This window comes from Bactrocera tryoni, chromosome 1, assembly GCF_016617805.1.
Source record: "Bactrocera tryoni isolate S06 chromosome 1, CSIRO_BtryS06_freeze2, whole genome shotgun sequence".
Classification (NCBI taxonomy): Eukaryota; Metazoa; Arthropoda; class Insecta; order Diptera; family Tephritidae; genus Bactrocera; species Bactrocera tryoni.
In genome coordinates this window covers 16,508,085-16,531,763 of record NC_052499.1, presented here as the reverse complement: position 1 = coordinate 16,531,763, position 23,679 = coordinate 16,508,085, and the positions used below count along the sequence as shown (strand labels likewise).

General features: G+C 36.0%; 1 protein-coding gene across 1 annotated transcript in view; it reads right to left on the bottom strand.

Annotated features, from left to right (window-relative positions):
* LOC120766687 (relaxin receptor 2) overlaps positions 1 to 20,527 on the bottom strand; it is a 51,106-nt gene extending 30,579 nt beyond the window's left edge. The window contains exons 1-6 of the mRNA XM_040092333.1: positions 20,440 to 20,527; positions 5,778 to 6,080; positions 5,494 to 5,597; positions 5,335 to 5,414; positions 4,836 to 5,120; positions 2,184 to 2,255 (exon numbers count right to left, since the gene is read on the bottom strand). Coding sequence (XP_039948267.1) covers positions 2,184 to 2,255; positions 4,836 to 5,120; positions 5,335 to 5,414; positions 5,494 to 5,597; positions 5,778 to 6,080; positions 20,440 to 20,527 — 932 coding nt within the window. The remainder of the gene's footprint in view (positions 1 to 2,183; positions 2,256 to 4,835; positions 5,121 to 5,334; positions 5,415 to 5,493; positions 5,598 to 5,777; positions 6,081 to 20,439) is intronic.
* Between the last annotated feature and the right edge of the window lie 3,152 nt (positions 20,528 to 23,679).

Below are 23,679 nucleotides of genomic sequence, written 5' to 3'. Positions count from 1 at the left end.
GCTTACGGTAAAAAAATCGAAAAATTAGCGTTAAATAATTAAATTTGCTATGCGCTAAAAATAGTTTTATATACTTTCGTTGTATATTTTTGATGAAAACAAGTGTTGAGCGTATTTTGAAGTCATCGATGAACTACAACGGCAAAGAGGCAGGTTTTCATAAATATTTTTTAAGATATATACCAGATGTACCGATATGAAGTGAGCGTTAAGAAACAAACTTGTTGGTGGAGGACATTTGTTGTGAACGAGCCTAAATTTTTTTCTGTTTGGTTGGCATGACATCTAGCAAACATATTCAATAACCTTAGAGTCATTAAACAAACAACAGCATATTTTTTCATTGTGTTGAAAATGTCAAATTTCGTACCGAATAGTGACGATTTGCGGAAAGCATTAATTTTTTGTTTCCATTTGAAGAAAAATGCTGTAGAGTCGCATGGAATGCTTGTCGAGGCATATGGTGATCATGCTCTATCAGAAACAACATGCAAAAGATGGTTTCAATGATTCAAAGACAATGATTTTGGTGTGAGAAATGAAGAATGTGGAAGATCACCAAAAATTTTTGAAGAGGCCGACCTGCAAGCAATATTGAATGAAGATGATACTTTGTGCCAAAAGAAAATGGTAGCCATTTTAAATGTTGCACAACAAACAATTTTAGACCGTTTGAAAGCTATGACAGAGATTCAAAACTGTGGATGCCACGCATTGAATGAAAGACAAATGGAAAACCGCTAAAACACTTTTTTGCTTCAAAAACACGAAAGATAAACAGTTTTGGCAAAATTTATTATTGGCGATGAAAAATGGATTTAGTTTAAGGGTGTATCACGAGCTTCCAAAAACTGATAAAACTCTTAATACTAATCGCTACAGCCAACAAATTATCAATTTGAACCACGTATTGATCGTAAAACGACCAGAATGCGCAAGAAAACACGGCAAAGTAATTTTTAACACGACACTGCATCGGCACACAAAGCCAAATCGGTTCAGGATACAATCAAAGTATTTGGCTGGGAGCTGCTACCTCACCCGACATATTCATAAGACTTGGTCCCTTCCGATTAACATTTGTTTAAATCGATGTGATACGCATTTGCCTCTTGTATAGGTTTTGTCTGGAAAGTAATTGGGCTGATTTTCTTCGGCCGCGACTGTACTTCGGAGCGTGCGTGCACCGACTGGATTCGGTAGAGGGTGTTCCCAGCTAACGAACGAGCGGCTGGTCAATTGTCTTCGAACACCTGGAGAGTCAGGACAAAAATTCTCGCGCGACGTGTTTCTGAGAGTGGTGCAAGCCGAAAATGAAACGTTCGTTAGAACAGAGATAGGCGATTAAATTCTGTGTGAAACTCGGTAAATATGCGACAGAGACGTTTGATATGATCAAGCAGGCTTATCCGGATGTTGTGTGGTGAGTTTCGGGGGCGCCAGGACTTTTTGAAGGGCCGGGTCGCTGATGAAGTCCGTGCTGGGAGACCTGCGACTTCTTCGACAAACACCGAATATGCGCTCAGACCGTCGACTAAGTATTCGTTTGATTGCCGAGATGTTAAATTTAGCTGTGGTTCATAACATTGTGACCGAGAACTTGAACATGCGCAAGGTGTATGCGAAGATGGTCCAAAAAATGCACACTGACGATCAGAAATTGCGGCGAGTGGAAGTGTGCCAAGAAAATTTCAACATATGTGAAAGTGACCCCCAATGTTTTAATAATGTAATCTACAGCCCAGATGTGGCCTCCCAGACTTTTTTATTTCCTTGCCTGAGAAGGCCGATGAAGAGTAAGCATTTTGAGCCGACAGAGGAGATCCAAGCAGCATGCTCTTCGGCTCTCAGGACTATTCCGGAGCTTGAAATCGCTGGCAGGACTACATCGATGCAGAAGGGCCCATCTACGAAGTCGCAATTTTTTTTGCCAAAGAACGCGCATACCAAGATATCTTAATTTTTACTCAAGCTATAGCTTGTGCGGATGGATGGACAGGCAGACAGTCACCCGGATTTCAATTTTCCTCGTCAACCTGATCATTTATATCTATAACCCCATATCCATCTCGCTTAGTTTTAGGTGATACGTACAACTGGTATATGGACAAAACTAGTCTCTCTGTAGCAACATGTCGCAAGAGTATAAAAGCTATGTTCAAGTATTTTCAAAATCTACTTACAACAGATTCAAAGTGGCAAGATTAGCAAACATGTCCTCTGAAACGTACTCAATGGCGTTCGAGTTCAAATAGCTGTAACGAAATTAAGTGCGGCAGATTAGATTAAATTATATACTTTGGAAAATATTTCTGCATAATTTTTGTTTTAATTAAAAGTGTGAGATTAAATAAAAATTTAAAATTAAAATATAAAGGTGAAAACGTTGAGATGCGAAAAATAAGAGCAATCGATTGAAAGGAAACATAATATCACCGCCCGAAATGATTCTGCAAGCGCTATTGAAAGCGTGCGTGAGGTAAACAAATATGATGCAACTACCCAGTTAGCAAATGGAGTAAATTATTTGAAAGTTTCCGCAGAATTGAAGAATAATTTTGAGTTGTGTATATTTATCAATTTAAAATTCTTTCAGATTTTTTTCTACATAAACCTAAGGATAAAATCCTTAAGGGGTTACATGGGTTAACAATTTTCAAAAAATCGAATTTCTGTATAGTCTTATGAAATTCTACAACACCTCTACTCCTCTATTATACTAAATTCACAAGTTGATCAGCGTAATAGTTTCGGAGATACAGCATTGAGAACTTGTGCGCTCGAGTCTAGCTAGGCTAAGTGTATCGCCTTTAAACGCGTTTTACTCGAAACTGTGTTTTTGAAGTCGGTTGGCAAGATTTCTCGAGAACTACTAAACCGATCTTCATGAAATTTTACACAGGACGAAGGGTTTTTTTTTGGTTACAACTATTTAAAAAAAAAATCGCAAAATTTTCATTTTTTGTAAAAATGTCTGCCAAAAATCCAGTTTTCAGTTTTTTTTTTCATCCAAATTCTCAGTTAAGGTTTTAACTAAAATACTCTAAAGTGAGGTGTGACCTGTTCCCCAACGGGGCGCATCTTTTTTCCGAGGGGTCACCGGAAATGGCCTCGCAATGGCCGAGTTTAAAATATTTTTCAAAAAAATCAGAATTTCTTTGTTAATAGCATATGTTTCTAACAATACAAAATTTTAAAAAAATATCTAATTTTTATATGGAAAAAAATTGTTGAAAAAAGGCTGTTTTTTACGCGAGGAAACCCATATAACCCTTTCAGAAGTGTTTATTTGGGTTATTGGTTAAACTGGTACGCAAACACCTGAGTGGACTTCAGCAGGCAAGATCCATGCAGTTTGTTATATGGAAGCTTCTACTAGAAATAATGCTTCAATACTTAACGTTAGTGTTCATATCCGTTAGCACCTTTTTCACCATATATTTAGACCTGGTTTCGGAATAATGTATACACTTTGAACCGTATCTAATTGATTGATGGTTTTCATGTTGAGTTGGATATTTTCTATATTTACAGAGAAAACTTAGGGTAATGTATACTTCTGTACGTCGCTAGAAAGTAGAGATTTTAACAAAAAAAAAAGCTTAACGACTTCAAAAAAAAAAGAAATTTTTCAATTGAGAAACAAAATAGAATGAAAAATTAATATTTGGGTTATGAAAATGGAGTTTTGCAATAAATTGATTTAAGAAAAACCTTGTTTAAGAAAAAATTGTAAAATATAAATAATACATTTTGAGGTTATGTGAAAACAGTGTTAGATGAGGTGCACTTGGTTGCGAAGTGATAGACTGTTTGGCCGTTCTATACACTCCTGTTCCAAAAGCTGTGTAATTTCGTAAGCTCAGATCACTTTAAGTGCCGCTTGACTGACCCGGAGTATGGCATTACTTGCATTGCAATTGTTAAGGAATAAGTCGGACCATAAGTCGTTGGATAAGTTCTTACTACTCTTGGCTGGCAGTTCTTATCCAGTTAAAGTTCGTTCCAGCGTGTACTGAACTAGAGGGAAAGTTCACTATCTTTGGGACAGGGTTTTTAAAACAGATTCAGAGTTTATTTTATTATCACTATTTCTGTCAAGCTTTAATTATCGTGAAATTAAGATTCTTACCAATATTTTCTACAAAAGTTCACCGAACGAGGTGGTCTGATGTCTCCTCTTGAAAATAGAGCCAAAATTGGGAAAATAGCCAATAATATACCGTTTCTACTCAAAGTTAGTGCTAAGCTAAATTAGTTTTTTGAAGGAAGTGCTTACTTGAACCATAAAAGTGTGTCTCTAAACTTGCATTTGCTGACTTTTATATTTTAATTCCGTGGAAAATTATTAATAATAAATTTTGAGGTTATGTGAAAACAGTGTTAGTACAAATAATGTAAGTCTTTTTTCAGCTAGAACTTTACCAATAACCGGAAGTAGAAAAAAATCGTTGTTTATCCCTAAAAAATCAGTTCACTTCCCAGCCTCAGATCGCCTCTCAATTATTTTTTCTTCAATTCAATTTAATTATATTCTCTCGCTTTTCAACCTTTTTTACTTTCCATGGGATTCAACGTACTATAATTTTTTCACTTCTTTGCTATCTTCAAAGATTTTAGCACTGACTTATTATGTTCACTTTCATTCAAGCTCAATGACGAGTACGTCAATCGTATAATATACAATATAGTTGGCTAACGTTTTCCCAAACATTGACTTTTACGACGCACACAGACACACTATCTCACAAGCCTAAGCAAACCGAACGGATATTAGGCACTGACTTTAAGTCAGTACGCTTAAAGCACACATTAACACCTACATACATACTCACATTTCATAGAGACGCAGCATGTGCGGAAATTTCTCGTTACGCAGTGTGAGCAAATTATCACTCAGCACCAGCCATTCGAGGCGTGGCATGTCCACAAATTGCGCCAACGGCAACGTACGCAATTGATTCGAAATGAGAAAGAGCCACATCAGAGACTTCATGCCACGAAATATGCCAACTGACAAAGTGCTGATATTATTTTGCCGCACATCCAATTTCTCCAACTGATGTAGGCCATTGAATGTGCCTAGCGGCACATGCGATATGTTGCAATGCTTCAGTACGCTGCCGAGCCGGAAGGTAGGCGTTAAAACAGCAAAAGAAAAGAAATTATGTATAAATGTAAGAAATGTGAGGTTAGAGAAGAAACGAGCCAAAAACTTTGTTGCTACAAATCGTACAACCAACGGCATAAAGATAGATTGGGGCACAAGCTCGTGAAAGGTCAAAGGCCTCAGTGGCTTGCCGCTAACAGTGTCTACGCACTTCCGTTACTTACAGCTTCTGTAAGTGTTTCAACCCAATAAAGCTATTTTCACGCAGCGTCAAATTACTGCGGCTCATCATCAAACACGTCACCTGCAATGGAAACGGACAAAATTGGTTGCGGTTTGGCACTTAAGTATTTAGCTATGCCTGCATGGTGCTCTACAGTTACCTCGGCACTTAAGCGCGGTATGCGCGTCAATTTCGCCTTGCGTCCACAATACAATATCGTACGCTGGCGACAGGTGCAAACACCTTTTGGATATGTTGTTATTTCTGTAATATAAGAATGTATTTACATAGCATAAGTCATAAGTTGCACGGACTTTATAGCATATTAAATGCTTGCGGAATGCCCCCGCAGAGATGTGAAATGCGACACTTGTATGCTTACTTACGAATACTTACCGCAAAACGCAACATCTTCGTTACCATGGCCTGCCGTACGGCGTCCACCATTTTCGGTGTCAATGGTTGCCGGTTCCACCGGTGTCACACCCACTGTCGTCACATTTATCAATTGAGCCGCGGTGCCATTGCGCCCGCTGCTAAATGCCTTACTCTGCTGTTGTTGTCGCCGCCGTTCAATTGCATTGCCGACAATTTTATCGGTCAGCGCCTTACTGCCATAAAGTAGGCCACACTCCACCGGGTGCTCGTCGCTGCCATCCTCGCAATCTGTGCGATTGTCGCAAATTTGACGCTGCGGCACGCACAACGTGTTGCCATCACAGGCGAAGGTGCCTTGCGGACAGGGTCCTGCAAAGAGACGGTGTGATAGTATGAGAGCGCGGAGGCTAACCAAAAAAAATTTACAGTTGAAATTTTAGTAAAAGAACTCGAGTGGCAAAAAAATTAGTGAGCAGTGCGAATAGAAAAAATAGCAATTAAAGGAATAAGAAATGTCTGAATAAAATTGTTGCCAGATCCAGCGTTGAACGGCAAATTAAAATGAATAAAAAAATTTGTGTTTATAGCATCACCAAATACTTTTATTGCCGCGCTGGCGATTGTTCAACCGCAGCGCACGTTAGACGTTTGCAAATTAATGTAACCGCTAACTACCCGCAGCAGAACGTTAATTTAAAATAATTGAAATGAACTTTTACAAGCTGTCTGCATTTTTATTTGCACAAAGCGTACTCCTTACCAGCGAAGTAAAGGAGGAAGGGTGGTGAACTCAATTAATTAATGTCCGAAACAGAAAAAATCGATTTCTTAAAGTCCACTGGTGAATATAATATTGGTGGCTTCAAGAAAAACTACAGTCGCTGTTCCAAACCACGAGGGAAGATTGAATGGTTCATGAGCCCCCAAATTCTCGTCTTGGAAATAATATATGTCACACTGATCCAGTAAGTTAACCTCTGATAATACGGAATTCAGATGAACTTGTCATCGTCATTTGAAAATTATAATCACAGCTGCACGATCTGTTGAGAAAGTCTTGTTTTGGACTATACAGAGTTAATTTACCGCATATCACGGGCTTATGTCAAGTGCTTTTCTCGGCTAAAGAGGGCTAAAATCAATTTTTTCGCCTCCTTTCTATCAATTAGTTCCGAATAATAAGAGGTACGTGCGTTCCAAAGTAAAGAGGACTTTTTGAATCTAGCGCCCCTGATGGCGCCATCTATATGTCGACTGGTGCGTTAGAATCTGATATCTTTATTGATTATCCAGTAAGAATTTCAGGACATTTCATGGATTGGAAGTGAAGTTATTGCGTTTTAAGTGTCAGTATGTTTGTGTTATCGGTGCGAAAATGAGCTTCGAACAAAGAGCCAACATTAAATTTTGTTTTAAAATTGGTAAAACTTTTACCGAAACTTTTCAATTGATGAAACAAGTTTATGGCGATGATTGCCTATCCCGTAGCAGAGTGCACGATTGGTTTCAACGTTTTCAAAGTGGTCATGAGGACATACGTATAAATGACGATCAACATGTGGGCCAATCGAAATCCGTGATCACCGGAAATTTCATCGAAACTGTGCGTGAATTCATCAAAAATCTGCCGAAATCATCGTTGAAATTCATGGAAATGGATATGAGCATCTTCAAAACATCGATTTATCGCATTTTGACCGAACATTTGGGCTTACGAAAGGTGTGTGCACGGTTTGTTCCGCACGAATTGACTGACGACCAAAAATTGCTAAGAATTCAACATTCGATTCGACGCTTGTGACCGATTATTTAAAGAAAAATTACATTTTAACCATTAACCCCGTATTCACTTAATATGGCACCGTGCGACTTCTTGCTTTTCGGAAAAATTCATTTGCTCATCAAAGGAAAGCATTATGCAGACGTAGAGGCCATTCAAAAGGCTTGCACCGGCATACTGGCGGCCATACCGGCCAACGAGCTAAAACACTCGTTTGACATGCTTTTGGACCGTGCAAAAAGCTATATTGAAGCAGAAGGAGACTATTTTGAAAAAAATAAATTGATTTTGCCGAAAAAACCATTTGTTCTGTTTTTTTTTTTAAGTCCTGTTAACTTTGGAATGTTGAAGATATAAATAATTTGAGGCTTGTATGCGGCCTATTGTTTATTGTGCCCTCTCCTCTGTCTCACAAACTCACCCTCGCCCAGTACGTTGATAAATTCCACTATCATGCTAGGTCTAATTCGGATATATGGATCTAAGAGCCTGCCTTGATCCTGCGTGTACATACTGCTGTGCAGTGTAAAGTCAGGTGCTCTGATAGCGGCTACACTCATGATAAGCAAAAGCTTCTTGAGCCTGCAGTGCCCAGTTTAAAGTGTCCAAAGTAGCCAAAATTTGTTTCGCGTGAGGTTAATTATACTTTCAAATGTAGTGAGGTTGTAGCCACCGACTAGCAATATGCCTGTGAGTTGTTGCCAATATTTTTGCCAATCTATTCTCTCAACCTTGCGTCGGAAATCTTTCAAGGTAAGGTGATCAACCTCAACGCAGATTCCTTGTTTCGGTCCCATCATCCAGCAAGCAGCTGCAGAGCGAGCAAGCTCGTCAGGTAATTCATTAACGGGTGCCGCTTTGTGACATAGCACCTAGATGAAGACCCTGAGATTTCAAACGACTTTCGTGCTCAAAATGGATAATATGTTTATAATATGTAATATATTTATATAAATGCTGGTCCATTTTGAAGTTTCCTACTTTTTTTTAAGAAAAAACACTGTAACTTTAAATTTAATGGGGAATATTTATGTTCATACGAAAGAACATTCTTTGGCATTTATTTTGTGAAGATTATCTCCTTCATATGTTGGTGGTGGCTTCATCTCAGATTGTCCATCCATTGAGTCTAATTTTCGACGACTTGTCTGAGCACGTGTGATATTATCCGCATAGATTTTAGACTTTACATATCACTACTGGAAAAAATCTAACCGTGTGATATCACACGATCTTGGTGGCCAATCGACCGGCCCAAAACCGGAAATTATCTGCTCACCGAAGTGCTCTCTCAATAAATCCATTGACTGATGCGATGTGAGGGAAGTGGCGAAGTGAGATTACGAACTTCAGTTTCAGGTATAAAACAGTCGGTTTTCATGACCCGATAACGGTCTCCATTGACGGTTACGATCTCACCGGCATTAGTTTTGAAGAAATATGGCCGGCCGACAAGCGACACCAAATCGTTGATTTGTTTTGCATGAATCTTGAATTTCTTCAGGTTGCTCTTCGTCCCAAATGCGGCAATATCGCTTATTTATATATCCATTGAGCTAGAAATGGACCTCTTCACTGAACAAAATTTGCCTCGAAAACGTCGGATCTTCTTGGAACTTTTCAGGCACCAGCTGTATTTTCTACGCTTTCAATTTAAGACGTCGACGTAAAATGTGCCAAGTCATTCCATAAGTCAGTCCGAGGCACGTCGAACAGGAACGTACTCGAATCTCTACGATCTTCGTGTACACTCTCAACTGGGGCTGATATGTATATTTTCTCCACTGGTGGTCTATTCGGTCGAATATTATTCAATAATGAATGCTAGGCCTCAAGATGGGTGATGCTGTTGCGAATAGTAAGCTCAGTAGGCTGATTATGTTGATCATACTATAAGTTGAGCGAAGCACGCGAAACACGTTCTTTGCAGAACGTGAATTTTCGTAATATGAATGAATTTGTAAACATTGTTCAGGCATTAGTTTTTCCACGATAAAATGCCAAACAATGCTGAACAGAAATAACATGACAGCTGAAGGGGGTATTCTAGTCTAGAAATCAAATTTTGGGCAGTTTTTTGAATTTTATTTAAAAAAAAAAACAAAAAATATTTTTACAATCCATGGTGTTTTTATTGATATATTAAGAATACAGACAAAAAATTTACAAGAAAATATTAAAAATTAATAAAATTAATTTTGAAAAATGGCGACTGCCTGAAAATAAAAATTATTTTTTACGTTTTTTTTTTTTTGAAATTCCTGAATTTTTTTAAAATATTAAAAACAAACATTTTGACACGTTTGAAAAATTCGATACGGCCGAACCGGGCTAGGTACTGAGTCACTAAAGTAACTGTAGCTCTTAAAATAATTTTAAATTTAATTAAACATTAAGTATATGAAAAAAATCGAATTTTTCAAAATTCTAGAGTAGAATATCCCCTAATTCTTCAAATTAATTTTCTAAAATGTTTGCCATAACATAAACAAAGTAACTAAAGTCACGTGGATAATTTGCTAACTGCACATAAATGTTAATGCACCCATATGTACTTAGTTTTCTTAGCTGTCTTTTGTGACTTCACTGCGAAGAAGCGCTTTAAGGTGACACATAAAAGTTTCCAATCGATTTGCCAGTCCATTTTCCCCCGCCATGCTCTGGGATCAGAAATCTTACCTAACCTATCTTACCAGCCTATTTGTCTCAAGCCAAAGCAAACCAAAATTGATAAACATATAATATAAAAAGTTTATATGTAGTATATGTGTGGCTACACATGCTGTAATATAAGGAGCTTCTAATTTGTGCACAGACATAGATGCTTATCTAGTGGCATTACTACAATATTGAAGGCATTAACAATTATTTGATATCTACATTGGATATAAACGTTCAGTCGCGTAGAGTATATCGGCTCGTTATGGAACATATGTATAGTCGGTTTTATTGTATTGACTGAAACATTCACCGGCACAGACAAACGAGGCATAAGGGCAATAATTTGCATTAAACACATATCGAAGATTTTGCTTAAATTGCGCGGCTGCTTCCTTCTGCTGTTAACGGTAAATGTCAGCCATGTTGTAGTAATGTACGAAAAGGCTTACATAAATAGTTATGTCTTCATTCGCGAGAACGAATATGCATTAGGGTAGTACTAAGGGTAAATGCATGAAAGTATTACAATGTTTCGGTACAAAATTCAGAGGGTATCTTTATAAGATTAAGGAAAGACAAATTTGTGTGAAATATCTTCGAATGTTTAGTGTATAGCAGTAGACTTTTTTAACTACTATGCACTATGTCTGATAATAATTTAATAAGGATAAATCCTCCACATATTTATTTATACATATATATACGGTAGTCGAAAAAGTCTTTTCGTATTTCTAATCAAACTTCAACTTATTTTTTTTCATTTATAATAAACTTTAATGAACCAAATATGTACCACTTTTACTCGACCACTTTTTGCCATTTTTCCGCTAGAGACATTATTCCATCAAGTAATTCTCACAGTCTTCTCTTGAAGACAACTTTACTCCATAGTTCTGCATTGATCGAAACAAATGGATGCATGGTCAGAGCTATACGGTGGATGCATCAAAACTTCACAGCCAAGCTCTCCCATTTTTTGCCGAGTCATCAAAGATGTGTGTGATCTAGCGTTGTCGTGATGGAAGTCGAAGCACTTTCTGTTGACCAGTTCTGGCCGTTTTTCTCGATTGCTTGTTTCAATCTCATCAGTTGTTGACAGTAAAATGTAGAATCAACCATTCGGCTAGGCTCGAGCAGGTCATAGGAGATGATTCCTTTTCCATCCCACCAAACACTCAGCATAACCTTTCGAGGCGTCAATCCTGGCTTTGCAACCATTTGTTGAGCTTCACTAAGCTAGGACCATAATCTTTTTCCCTCATCATTGTCGTATTTGCTCCACTTTTCGTCTCCTGTTACCATTTGCTTCAGAAATAGGTCGATTTCATTTCGTTTCAGCAAATAATCGCAGTTGTTAATTCGGTCCATTAAATTTTTCACAGAAAATTCATGTGGTATCCAAACATCGAACTTCTTTTTGTAGCCAACCTATTTTAAATGGTTCAAAACCTTTTGGTGATGAAAGTTAAGTTCCTTAGCTGCTTATATGACAGTCCGAATCAATCTTTTCCATAATTTTTCGATTCTTTCAACGACAGGTCGACCAGAGCGAGGTGCATTCTTCACATCGAAATTTACAGAACGGAAGCGAGCTAACCATAATTGTGCTACACGAACTGATACAGCATCGTCTCTGTAAACTGACAAAATACGAAAAGACTTTTTTGACTACCCATATTTGTTGCTGTATTATTAGCAACGAAAGCACAGACGGTCAAAAACCAAAAATGTGAATTTTTATGTACAACCCTAATGTATAAACAAAGCTATTACAATCTATGTTAAAATCAATATCATATGCCGTTTCCGCCACTGTCAAGAAATTGACTAAACTTTAACTATTCGGTGATTGTTATAGTCGAAGATATTTCCATATTGTCCAGAATGGCTTTGAATTGATTTTATGAACGACTTATTTGCCACATAACAGAGTAATAATAGCAATAATAATCATAAACACCAATTGGCGTTATGAATTGTTGAAAATGCGTATATTTTCTTTTATGTTTCTTGCTTTGTACTAAATTAAGACATTGAATATTAAATGGCTTGCCAAAAAGAGCGGAATTGAAGTCTAATTGGATTGACGAGTTGTTAATAATAGAATCACTTTTAAATGAATGGTCGTTACTTGTATTTTAAGTGGTTTCGGTATGATAATTAATTAAGCGAAGGATATACCATCTGATCAAATTTGACCCGGACTGAGAAAACAAAGCTACATTTTCACATATGTATTTTAAAACAAATATTTATTGATACCTTTTAAATAGGATATTTTTGGGGAAATATAAACGTGTCGATGATTTAGGGATCGTCTCAGTGTGAAATTTTTTAGAAATCGATTTTTTTGTTGCGTTATTGGAAAGAATACACTACGCTGTTGACAGTGATAACTTTGAAGTCGGATATAATTTTATTTATTTTCGAACCAGCATTAACACCAACAACAACATCCGCCTCGAATCCAACGCAGAATAACTCTTGCCAACAGGTGCTACTTCGGACTGTTTAGGCAATTGAGAAGTAAAGTCTTCTCTCGACGAACAAAGACCAAACTCTACAAGTCACTCATCATCCCCGTCCTGCTGTACGGTGCATGGTCAATGACAACATCTGAAGAGTCGACCTTACGAGGTTTCCAGAGAAGGTTCTGCGAAAGATTTATGGTCCTTTGCGCGTTGGCCACGGCGAATATCGCACTCGATGGAACGATGAGCTGTACGAGTTATACGATGACATTGACATAGTTCAGCGAATTAGAAGACAGCGGCTACGCTGGCTAGATCATATCGTCCGAATAGATGAAAACACTCTGGCTCTAAGAGTATTCGACACATTATCCGCCGGGGAAGCAGAAGAAGAGAAGACCTCCTCTCCGTTGGAAAAACCAGATGGGAAAGAACCTGGTTACACTTGGAATTTTCAATTGTATCAATTGCTGTTGTAAACTCGGCTATAACCACGTAAGCGGTGTCTGCGCCAATAAAGAAGAACCAGATTCCATAGATTTGTTAGTTGTCAAACGTATTTTTGTAATCTTTATTCGACATGCTTCTTGTAAAATTTTCAAGTCTTTTTGACTTCAGTCTAGCATTGACTTTTTTCATCTACAAAACAATTCGCAATTCGGTTTATCGTTTCAGTTTTTCGTATCTCTAAACGCATGAAGTCGAAAATGTGCTTCGTAGCAAATCTTTTTTTTTTAAGCGGTAGTCCAATACTGGTTGATCTAGGATTGATCACTTAGTCGAAACCAAAAAGGCTAAGTCGATTTAGCCTGGTCCATCTGTCTTTACGTCAATCTGTCCGTCCATTAGTATATACACGAACTAGTGTCTAAGTTTCTGAAATTTCGATCTAAAAATTGTCACCCGTCCCTTTCTCGCCGACAAGTTGTTCATATGTTGAAATAGTCGATATTGGAGCACTTTAAGCAGGACAAAGTTCAGGACAAAGAAGATCAAAAATCACGGTTAAGTTGTCTGTTTTCTGCGATTTCCGAGGTCTGGTGCACTCCGAATATTTTCCTACCGGCCAAAATGTCAACAATAAATACTATTTAGGTGTTATGCGTCGTTTGCGCGAAGGTATTCGTAAAAAAAGGTCAGAATTATGGATCGACAACTTTTGGTTTTTGCACCACGCATACTGCAATGATTTTCCGTGAGATTTTCGCCAAATTTTCAGCCAATATCGTGCTGCAACCACAAAATTCGCCTGATTTAACTCCGTGTGCCTTCTGGCTATTCAGCAAACTCAAACGACCGCTCTGGGAAACCATTTTGAGTCAATTGAAAATGAAAAAGAAATTGACTTTAACAACTGTTTCGAGGATTGGAAAAACGTTGGCACAAGTGTATTGAGACCTAGAGGGATTACAATGAAGGTGGCGACATAGATTTTGAAGCATAAATTAAGAATTTTAAAATTATGAACAAAATCTTACTATTTTTTGCTCACAGTAGTAGCTGCCAAACAAACTGAACGATCGGAATAAATCATTTGTATGAAAAACCTTTTCATTTTAGGGGATATTTTCACGAAATATTGCAGGGGTTATTGTCTAAAGCAATGACGCAATCTCCGAAGAAGTTCTTCAGACTTAATTACTTGCCATATAGATATCATACAAACTGAACGATCAGGATCAAGTGTTTTTTTTAATTTAGCGAAATATCTTTATTAAATTTGACATGAAATGAACCGAACAAAATCTAATTCTTGCAAAGCATCTTTTGTATTTGTGAAGGGTATTATACCAGTTAACGCTTTTTCTTGGTTTCTTGGTATGTGCACTAATCATTACTGAATGATCTTCTTGATTCAAACTCTCTAATATACTCGTTTTTAATCTCTGCAAACCAAATGAGAGACAGTCACTTAATCCACATATAATTTATATACGAGAATCCACTCACATGAGATCCCACTTTGGCTAAGTAAACGTGACAGAAATTTACTCCTTATCAATGTATCACATCGTGTTGGCGAATTCTTCGTGAACCACTTTGCTCGCAATTGCAACGATTTAATCTTAAACGCAACGCTTATAGGCACCATTGAAGCGAATGGCTTAACGGTATATAGAAATGCGGCTACCGGCCGAAATGAACAATATAAACGCCATTTTATAAGAGGCGTAAAAATACGACAAGAATAACAAAAAAGCAATTAATACTTGTAACTTTATTAAGTGGTTACAGCAGGCGGCAGCCAGAAAGCAAAAACAACAACATATGTGCGCACATTAACAATTATCAATTTCTGCGATTGTATATACTATATGTATATACGCACATATGTACTCTTATGCAGTCACAGTCACGAAGACAATAAGCCATAGCGCCTAAAAATATGTTTCTTCACATACAAATTCACTAGAATATGTTGTTAAAGAGTCAGAATAAGAAAAGGTAAGGGTATGAGTGGCAGCGGGTCGTGAACAAATCGAAAAGGGCATTAACGGCAAACGTGCGCCAGAATCCGAATAGCGCATTGCCTATTGCCATAAATAGGTTAATTTGAACGCCTGGCCCTTGGGAGGAAAAGAACGGCGCTCGCACGGCATATACATATTTCACACCGGACAATGGCTGAATTACAAGGATACTGCCGCAAAAAAAAGAAGAACATTTAACGAAAAAACAAAAATCATGAAAAAGAAGAGGCAGCAACAAACTTTCACACAAACCATGAAAAAACAAGAAAATAAAGGCGATTTGATAAATAGACAAGTTCAGTTTAGTTAGTGTGCTGTGTGTCAAAGGCCAATAGGTGACGCTCACACGCCTGTCCAATGCATTATAAATAGCAAAATAGACTAAGTAGACAACTGACACTACTGACAATGGTCAATGGTCAATGAGTATTGAAATGCAATGGACAAGGTTCCGAGATATTTTAGCAAATGAAATTCAATTTCGCTTTGACGCAGGATATGCCAAGGTATGGAGTTGATAATAAACAGGCAACAGCAATGATATTGATCTGGCATTAAATTTGCGTGAGTTTAGAAACATTTTTTTTTCTTCCATTTGCCAATGGAAATATTGAATAGCATTTTTATGTGTTATTGCGGCTATAAAATTCTTTAAAAAGTAGCAGCATGTGTACTAGGGTGGGCATGAACTAAGAAACGAAATTTTTAAAACAGGCTTCCTAAACCTCAACCACTATGTTGAGGGAGAGGAAGGGCGTTGTGCTAATCATTTATATGGTATACATATTTTATAGGGCCTCTAATGTTACGAACTTCGTGGCAAACTTAATATATCTTATTCAGGGTATAAATACATGACCAATCCTTTTCTTATCCAAGATTTTTTATAAAAGCGTAGAAAAAACCTGTTTTTCAGAACTGTTTATAACATGGTTTGTCTGTTTTCAAATGTCTATCAAATTCCATTTATTTATATAGTAAATATATTTATTTTATTGGAGTGATAAACTCACAAGAGTTGAAAAGGGAAACGGGACGCATTTGCTGACAAAACAAGAGAGAGGCCGAAATGTGTGAATACGAAGAAATAGACAAGCAGGCCGACAATGGTAATGCTCTCAAATACTACGAAAAGATGCAGCGACTAACAGAAGGTTTCAAGACCGGAGCATACTCTTGTAGAACCCCCAGGGGGATCTAGCGACTGATGCCCATAGCATACTGAAATTATGGAGGAAATACCTCCAGCCTGCTCAATGGCAGTAAAAGCATAGCACCAGGACTTGGTGAACCCGATTACCCGACCATAAAGATGTTCGAATAGCAATTACCCGTCTGAGGAACAACAAAGCGGGGGGGGGCTGATGAATTGCCGGCCGAGCTATTCAAATACGGCGGCGAAAAAATATTCAGATTGTTGGGAAAGGACTTCAGTGATAATTGTTTGTCGCGAGATTGGTACAATTCAAAGGGGGTCGAGAACGCGTTGACGACGGCCAACGTCCAGGACGTCCATCAACTGATAACAACAAGTCAGTAAAATGAAGGTGCTTGAGAATCGACTATAAACAGTAAGATATCTTACTGGCATCGTTCGAATATCAGAAGTAATAGTAAAAACCATTTTGAACGATCATTGGACCTAGGAAAACTGAAAGCATGACTGCTTCCAAAATCACTAAATTCTTTGGAAAACAGCGTCGCGGTAACGTCTGTAAAACAACGTTTTCCGACCAAAAGGATGTCATGAAACGTATCATTACTGTGATGAGTCTTGGATCTATCCTTATGACCCGAAAACAAACGATCATTCGGTCGAATATCATGGCAAAGGTGAGTCGAAATCGAAAAAAAACTTCAAAGCAGGTCAAGGTTATGTTGACAGTTTTCTACGATTATCGAGGTGCACTCCGGATTCCTTCCGACCGACCAAACTGCCAACGAGGAATACTACAAGTATTTGAGTGTTATGCGTCGTTTGCGCGAAGCTATTCGTAAAATTAGGACAGAATTATGAGCCGTCAACACTTGGTTTTTGCACCACGACAATGCAACGTCACATACTGCAATGATTTTTCGTGAGTTTTTCGAAACATTTTCAACCAATATCGTGTGGCAGCTTCCGTATTCGCCTGATTTAGCTCCATGTGACTTCTGGTTATTCAGCAAACTCAAACGACCGCTCTGGCGAAACCGTTTTGAGTCAGTTGAAGACAGAAGTTGAATCGCCACGTGCATTGAAGGCTATTCCGGAAATTAGTCTTAACAACTGATTCAAGAATTTGAAAAACCATTGACACAAGTTTATTGGGGCTAAGGGAAATTACTTTGAGGGGGATGACATAGATTTTGAAGAATAAATTGAAAATTTTCAAATTATGAATAAAGTCACACTATTTTTTTTTTCACTCATAGTAGTATTTTTTGGAAGTGTCGTAACATAGGTTCTCGGTAAGATTGCTTCACTATTCAAGATTAAAATATATAATTAATAAAATAATGAATAAAAGTTTTCGCGGGACTATTAATGCTTACATTAAAATTTTTTTTAATTTTTACTGAAAAATGTGGTAATTTTATGATTGCAAGCGCTCCTTAATGTATTAAAATATGCGATATGTAGAATATTTTATTATATTTACATATATACTTATTATAGGCGTTGCTTTTTATTAGGGTCATGAAATGGGCTCAATTTATTTGCATAAAAAAGAAAAATTACCAAAGCGTTAGTCAAAAGCTCGGCAAATTATTAGTGATATAGACAATGTATCTGTTGGGATACTTATGCAATTATGATTATTGATAAACATATTAAATTTACCGTAAAATATGAGAAATTTATTATATGAGACTTATGTTTCATTCAAATGGAACGCCACTGAATATCAATATACATACATATCTATAATACTTGAAAATTAAAAAATATAAGGTAAAATTTTTTTTTGAAATCAATATATACTTGTAGTCAAGGGAATTTTTTTTGGCTTTTTATGACTTTTTATGACCACCATATCTCTGAACTGGATCCTATGAAATTAAAAAAAAAACAGATTTAGTTAAAGTAAATATAGCAAATCGAAGGAATAATCAAAATTAAAGTTTTTGATAAAATGGCGGTTTCTAAAAACAACCGATTTTTGATCAAAATTTTTGGACTTAAATTGTTCATAAAAAAATTTTTATTGATTAAAAAGCAATTTTTATTAATTGATAAAAAATATATTTAAGAAGGTCGTGTTAAGATTTGAGACCAATCGGTTTAGTCGTTTTCGAGTAATGTTGGTCATTGGTTTTGAAAGCACCATTTTGAGAAAAACGCATTTAAAGTTTAGAATGCATTTCCAAGCACTCTGAAACGTCTTTTCAAATTTGCGTGTAACTTCGAAAATATTGAGCGGAAACGATATGAAATTTTCTGAGTGTATTTTTAAATATATGTACATTAAAAAATTAAATAAAAAAAATCGATTTTTGGAAATTCCAACTGTATATTACCCCTTAAAGCAAAATTTTTTTGTTAAAATCGGCAAAGCAGGTCTCGAGATTTGCAATTTCACCTAAAGTTGGACAGTGTCATGCCCATCGTTCAATTTTCACCACATCTCCAATAAAAGCTTTTCATACCATGTCGGCGGTAAAATTTAATGTCTCTGACGTATTTTAGTGAATATGTATTTTAAATCTATTAGAGGCGCTCCTTTCTATTCCGAAACCGTTTGTCAAATTAGAGTTTTCTATTATTTAGTACTTAGTTATGCTATTTATACATTTTCAGTTAATGACGTTTTGTGGGCGTGGCAGTGGTCCGATTACGCCCATCTACGAATTCGTACGTTTTTTACCAAGGAACCTGTATATCAAGTTTCGTCCAGATATCTCAATTCTTACTCAAGTTACAGCTTGCACTGTTGGATGGATGGACAGACAGACAGTCAATTAGGTTTCGTCTCGCCTCGTCATTTATAGCATACAAATAATGTACATTAGGGTGATTCAAAAAAAATTTTTTTTTTTCAATTGGTACTCGCAAAAATAGGTTCCTAGACACCTCTAAGAAAGCCTCTCCAAATATGAGTTTTTAATTGTAACGGGAAGGTCTTCCGCCTAACGGTTTTCTATTTTTTCTTATTATCAGATAGAAAAATTTATATCTCGCTTCCAACTACTTGAAAAAATATCTTGTTAATTAGGTTTTATAGGAAATTGAATGCTCTAAAATATGGTTTGTTATGATTTTTTCGTAAATCCAACCGTTTAAAAGATATTAACGGTTGAAATTTGACTATTTTTGGAAAAATTCCTTATTTCTTATGAATTTTATAACTCAATGAAAAAAAATTATTATGAATAGATTTTTGGAGAGGCTTTCTTAGAGGTGTCTAGGAACCTATTTTTCAGAGTACCAAACGAAAAAAATTAATTTTTTTTTTTTTGATCCACCCTAATATGCATTGATGTTTGACGATGAATAGCTCGTAAACGCTTAACTTAATCGAAATATCATAGTAGACCATTTTTATAGAGCAGTAAATTTCCTACAAAACTATGTGTTTCATCATTCATAATAATTTTTTTTTCATTGAGTTATAAAATTAATAAGAAATAAAGAATTTTTCCAAAAATAGTCAAATTTCAACCGTTAATATCTTTTAAACGGTTGGGTTTACGAAAAAATCATAAGAGACCATATTTTAGAGCATTCAATTTCCTACAAAACCTAATCCCGTTACAATTAAAAACTCATATTTGGAGAGGCTTTCTTAGAGGTGTCTAGGAACCTATTTTTCAGAGTACCAAACGAAAAAAAAAAAAAAAATTTTTTTGAATCACCCTAATGTACATATATAAACCTATATCTATCGCTCTGAGTTTTAGGTGATGCATGCAACCGTTCGGTGAACAAAACTATTATACTCTATATAATCATGTTGCAAGAGTATAATAAATAAGGATAGAACCACTGATAGAATTATTAACGCAACAAAGTCTAAATTAACTGTCTTCATTCTTAAAAAGCAGATGTCAGTAGCGCTTTCAAATTAATGTAATCTAATACATTATTTTCGGTCAAAAGGCTCTGCAACTTTTTCTCAAAAATGTTGCCTGAGTAAATATTGTTTAGCTTGATTACTTCAGTTAGTGGTCTTAATTAGCAAAATCTCAAATTAAATAAAATAAATTAGGAAATATTGTATCATAGCTACTTACAGTAATTTATCACAATTTACACTCTCATTATCAACCTGAAATCTACGCTCATTATGTGCACAAATTTTTAAAATTATTTAGCTAATAAATTGCGTACTCGTAAATTACATTTAATGGCGTTAAATACTCACCTAAACTTAAATAGAATATTATTGCCGAAAGTGTAATGACCAAGAGCAGCAGACAGCCACCGATTGCGATGCTGCGTCCATAAACCATGCTTTCAAAGTTTAACCAGCTGATTTTATTTATGACAAGCGAGCGCCGTAGTTTAACAGTTCATTTGTTGTGAATTGAAAATCCTTAATTTTCTCCCACACCTCGAAGCCCGCCTTCACTTGGCGTTCACATTTTTATCAAACTTAAGCGCTTAAGGCAGCATAAAAAATGCTTAAAAAAAATAAACGCTTTTAAAAGTTGAAGCGTTGCAGCAATGCTTTGTACGCGTCTTTCCTTTTAACCGTTAACCGTTTTAAATGTTATTCAGTCACGTGACAACAATCACTAAACAAAGCGCTTCCGCGTCGTTTAACGATTAATCAAACACATTGTTGTTGTACTGTTAAATTTGCCGTTCTTGTTGTTGTTCATAGTAGCATACGTTGATAATGCTGTCGCTGCTGCTTCTTCAGTGGCAATAACTATCATCACAAACAACATTAACAACAACTTCAGCGACATGTTAATAGGTGTTGTTTGTTTGCCTTTTTTGCACAATCTATTTACACTGGGAAACCCATTTTTTTACACACGTCAACACTGCAAAAGTTCACTTCATTTATGTACATATATGCATACACACACATAAATATATACTTTTATATTAACACACAACAATGTAAATATTACTTTGTACTGCATATCGTCAGCGTCTATAAAAGCTTCACAAATAATCCATCATTATCAGCATAAACATCATCAAACTCTATGAAATCTCCATTAGACAAAGTGACCGACGTTTTGGTTAAATGCTCGGGTGGCAGTTGGTTTTTCACTTAGCTCCCTTTATATTATCACTCGCTTTTGTTTTTATAGCATTCGACATTTTACGGTGGTTTTGTTGTATGTTATGCTGCGTAAGTTCGTTCACAGTTCATATAAATAGGTATGTACGGGGTTTTCCAATAAGAGTGATACGATTTAAAAAACAAAAAAAAACAGACTAACTGTTAAGAAAATTCATAAGTTCTGAGTATAACAACATTAATCTTCATTTCGAAAGTAATGCGGACCGATTATTCCACCAAGCCAAAAACCACACCAAACTGTCAATTTAGGTGAATGTAAGAGTTGTTCATGAATAATTTGTGTATTTTCTTTGCACCAGAATCGAGAGTTTTGTTTATTTACCGCAACACTCAGATGAAAGTGAGCCTCATCAGAGAAGATGATTTTCTTGAAAGAATCGTTATCGTTTTCAAGTTGTTCCAAGGCAAAATCAGCAGCTCACGACTTTTACGGTGGTCCAATGGCCTCCGTTCCTGAGTGTGAACAACTTTATGCGAATGCAAGCCAAAATCTGCCAAGTTGTGGTTTGAGACAGTTTCAATTGTTGAAAACGTCCTGAAATCGACAAATGGCGGTCTTTAGCAACACTTGCCTGTACGACAGCAATATTTTCATTACATCGAGCGGTTCGTTGTCTTATTGGCACTTGAACATTATGTAAAGAAAATTTACGCTCAAAATTTCAAACAATTCGTCGAATAAAGAGTACAGGTAGACGATTATTACGACCATAAAATGGCAAAAGCGCACGAAAAGTTGCACTTGAAGAACGATTATTTGCTAATAAAATTCTATAATTTGTAAACACTGTTCTTGTGTATATCTTTCCATGATAAAATTGTAAACATTACTGAATACATTGAAAACAAAAATACAGATCATGACATATTAAAAATTACCGAACTGACACTTAGAAATCATAACATCCCTATTGGAAAACCCGGTGTATTTGTTTGTATATGGATTTACGAATATAAGTTTGTACTTTTAATTCTATATGAGAACTTTTCCAATTTTACACTAAAACTCTTTTTAAATTAGTTAGTTTTTTTCATTTTAATTAGTAGGAAAATATTAAAGTTTAATCTTTCCTTTTACTATTTTTTTCCAAAAAAAAATCGAATAATGACTTAACCTAACTTGCTACTTCGAAAAAAATCTTTGAACCTCAACACAACATATCACTTGTTCTATTTAATAACAAATTAAAGTCAAAAAAATGATCTTCAAGTATGGAAAATGTCATTGTTTAAGGGAACCAGATAAGATAAATAAATGGAGTAGAGTTTTTTCACATCACCTTGCGTGGTGACCTCGCTGAGTTACTCTTCTTGATAGTAAGAGTTGTCACTATTAAACTCAGCTATTCAATATTACTAATATTACTAAAAATTCATTTAATCCAAACTAAAGTTAGAAATATTAATGTAATCTTACATGAGGTTTATGTAAATCTGACTACTTAAAGAGTTTCCGTTAAGTTTATCTATCATTAAAAATATAAAAACGGACTGCTTCGGTAGAATTGAACCAAAGATAGTATTTGGTAAATTCACAATATAGTGAAGCAAGCAATGTTTAATTTGGTCTTAATCTAGTTCTAGGACTATAAAACGTACTTAAATTATGCGGGTCTCATGAACGGGCTCGAACTCTTTATATATATATGTATTGGGTTGTTTTTTTTTTTAACTATTCATTTTTTTCAATCCCATCATGCAATTTCCTTGGAAATACCCTAAAAAAACTTGTAATTTTCATAGATTTTTTCTTATATACCATCTATGAAAAATCTATGAAGTCTTACTTAAAAAGCCGAATATCTCAAGAAGTTTTAATGATAGCGGTTTTGACTTTGGATCTTTTTTGTGCAAATAAAACTTCCTACAAATTTGTTGTGAACAATTTTTCTATAGCTCTTGTCATTTACGAGATATATGAAAAATGCGAATTTCGTGGAAAAGTTAGGCTTAGAGCCCCGTACTACCTCGCCGGTGTGAGTTTCGACTTTGTCGCAATGGGCACTTTTGTAGAGTGTTCAATTCTGAGGTATATGTGTCTAAAGTCAAAGCGATGCCATAAAATGCCTCGGAACTATAGAAATATTTAAAGATAAAAGATCACGATTGTCCTGTATTGTCTATGGAAAATGTTTACATGCCTTGGTCCAGTCCTTAATGTTAATATTGAGGGCTCAAATTTTTCTTTTTTAGGGTATTTCCAAGGAAATTTCATGATGAGATTGAAAAAAATTTATAGGTAAAAAAAAACACCCTAATATATATACACTTAAATTAAAATACTTTTTATTCTCCCACGAACATTCCTATAAAATTTCCAACGCTTTACGGATATTGGTTTTA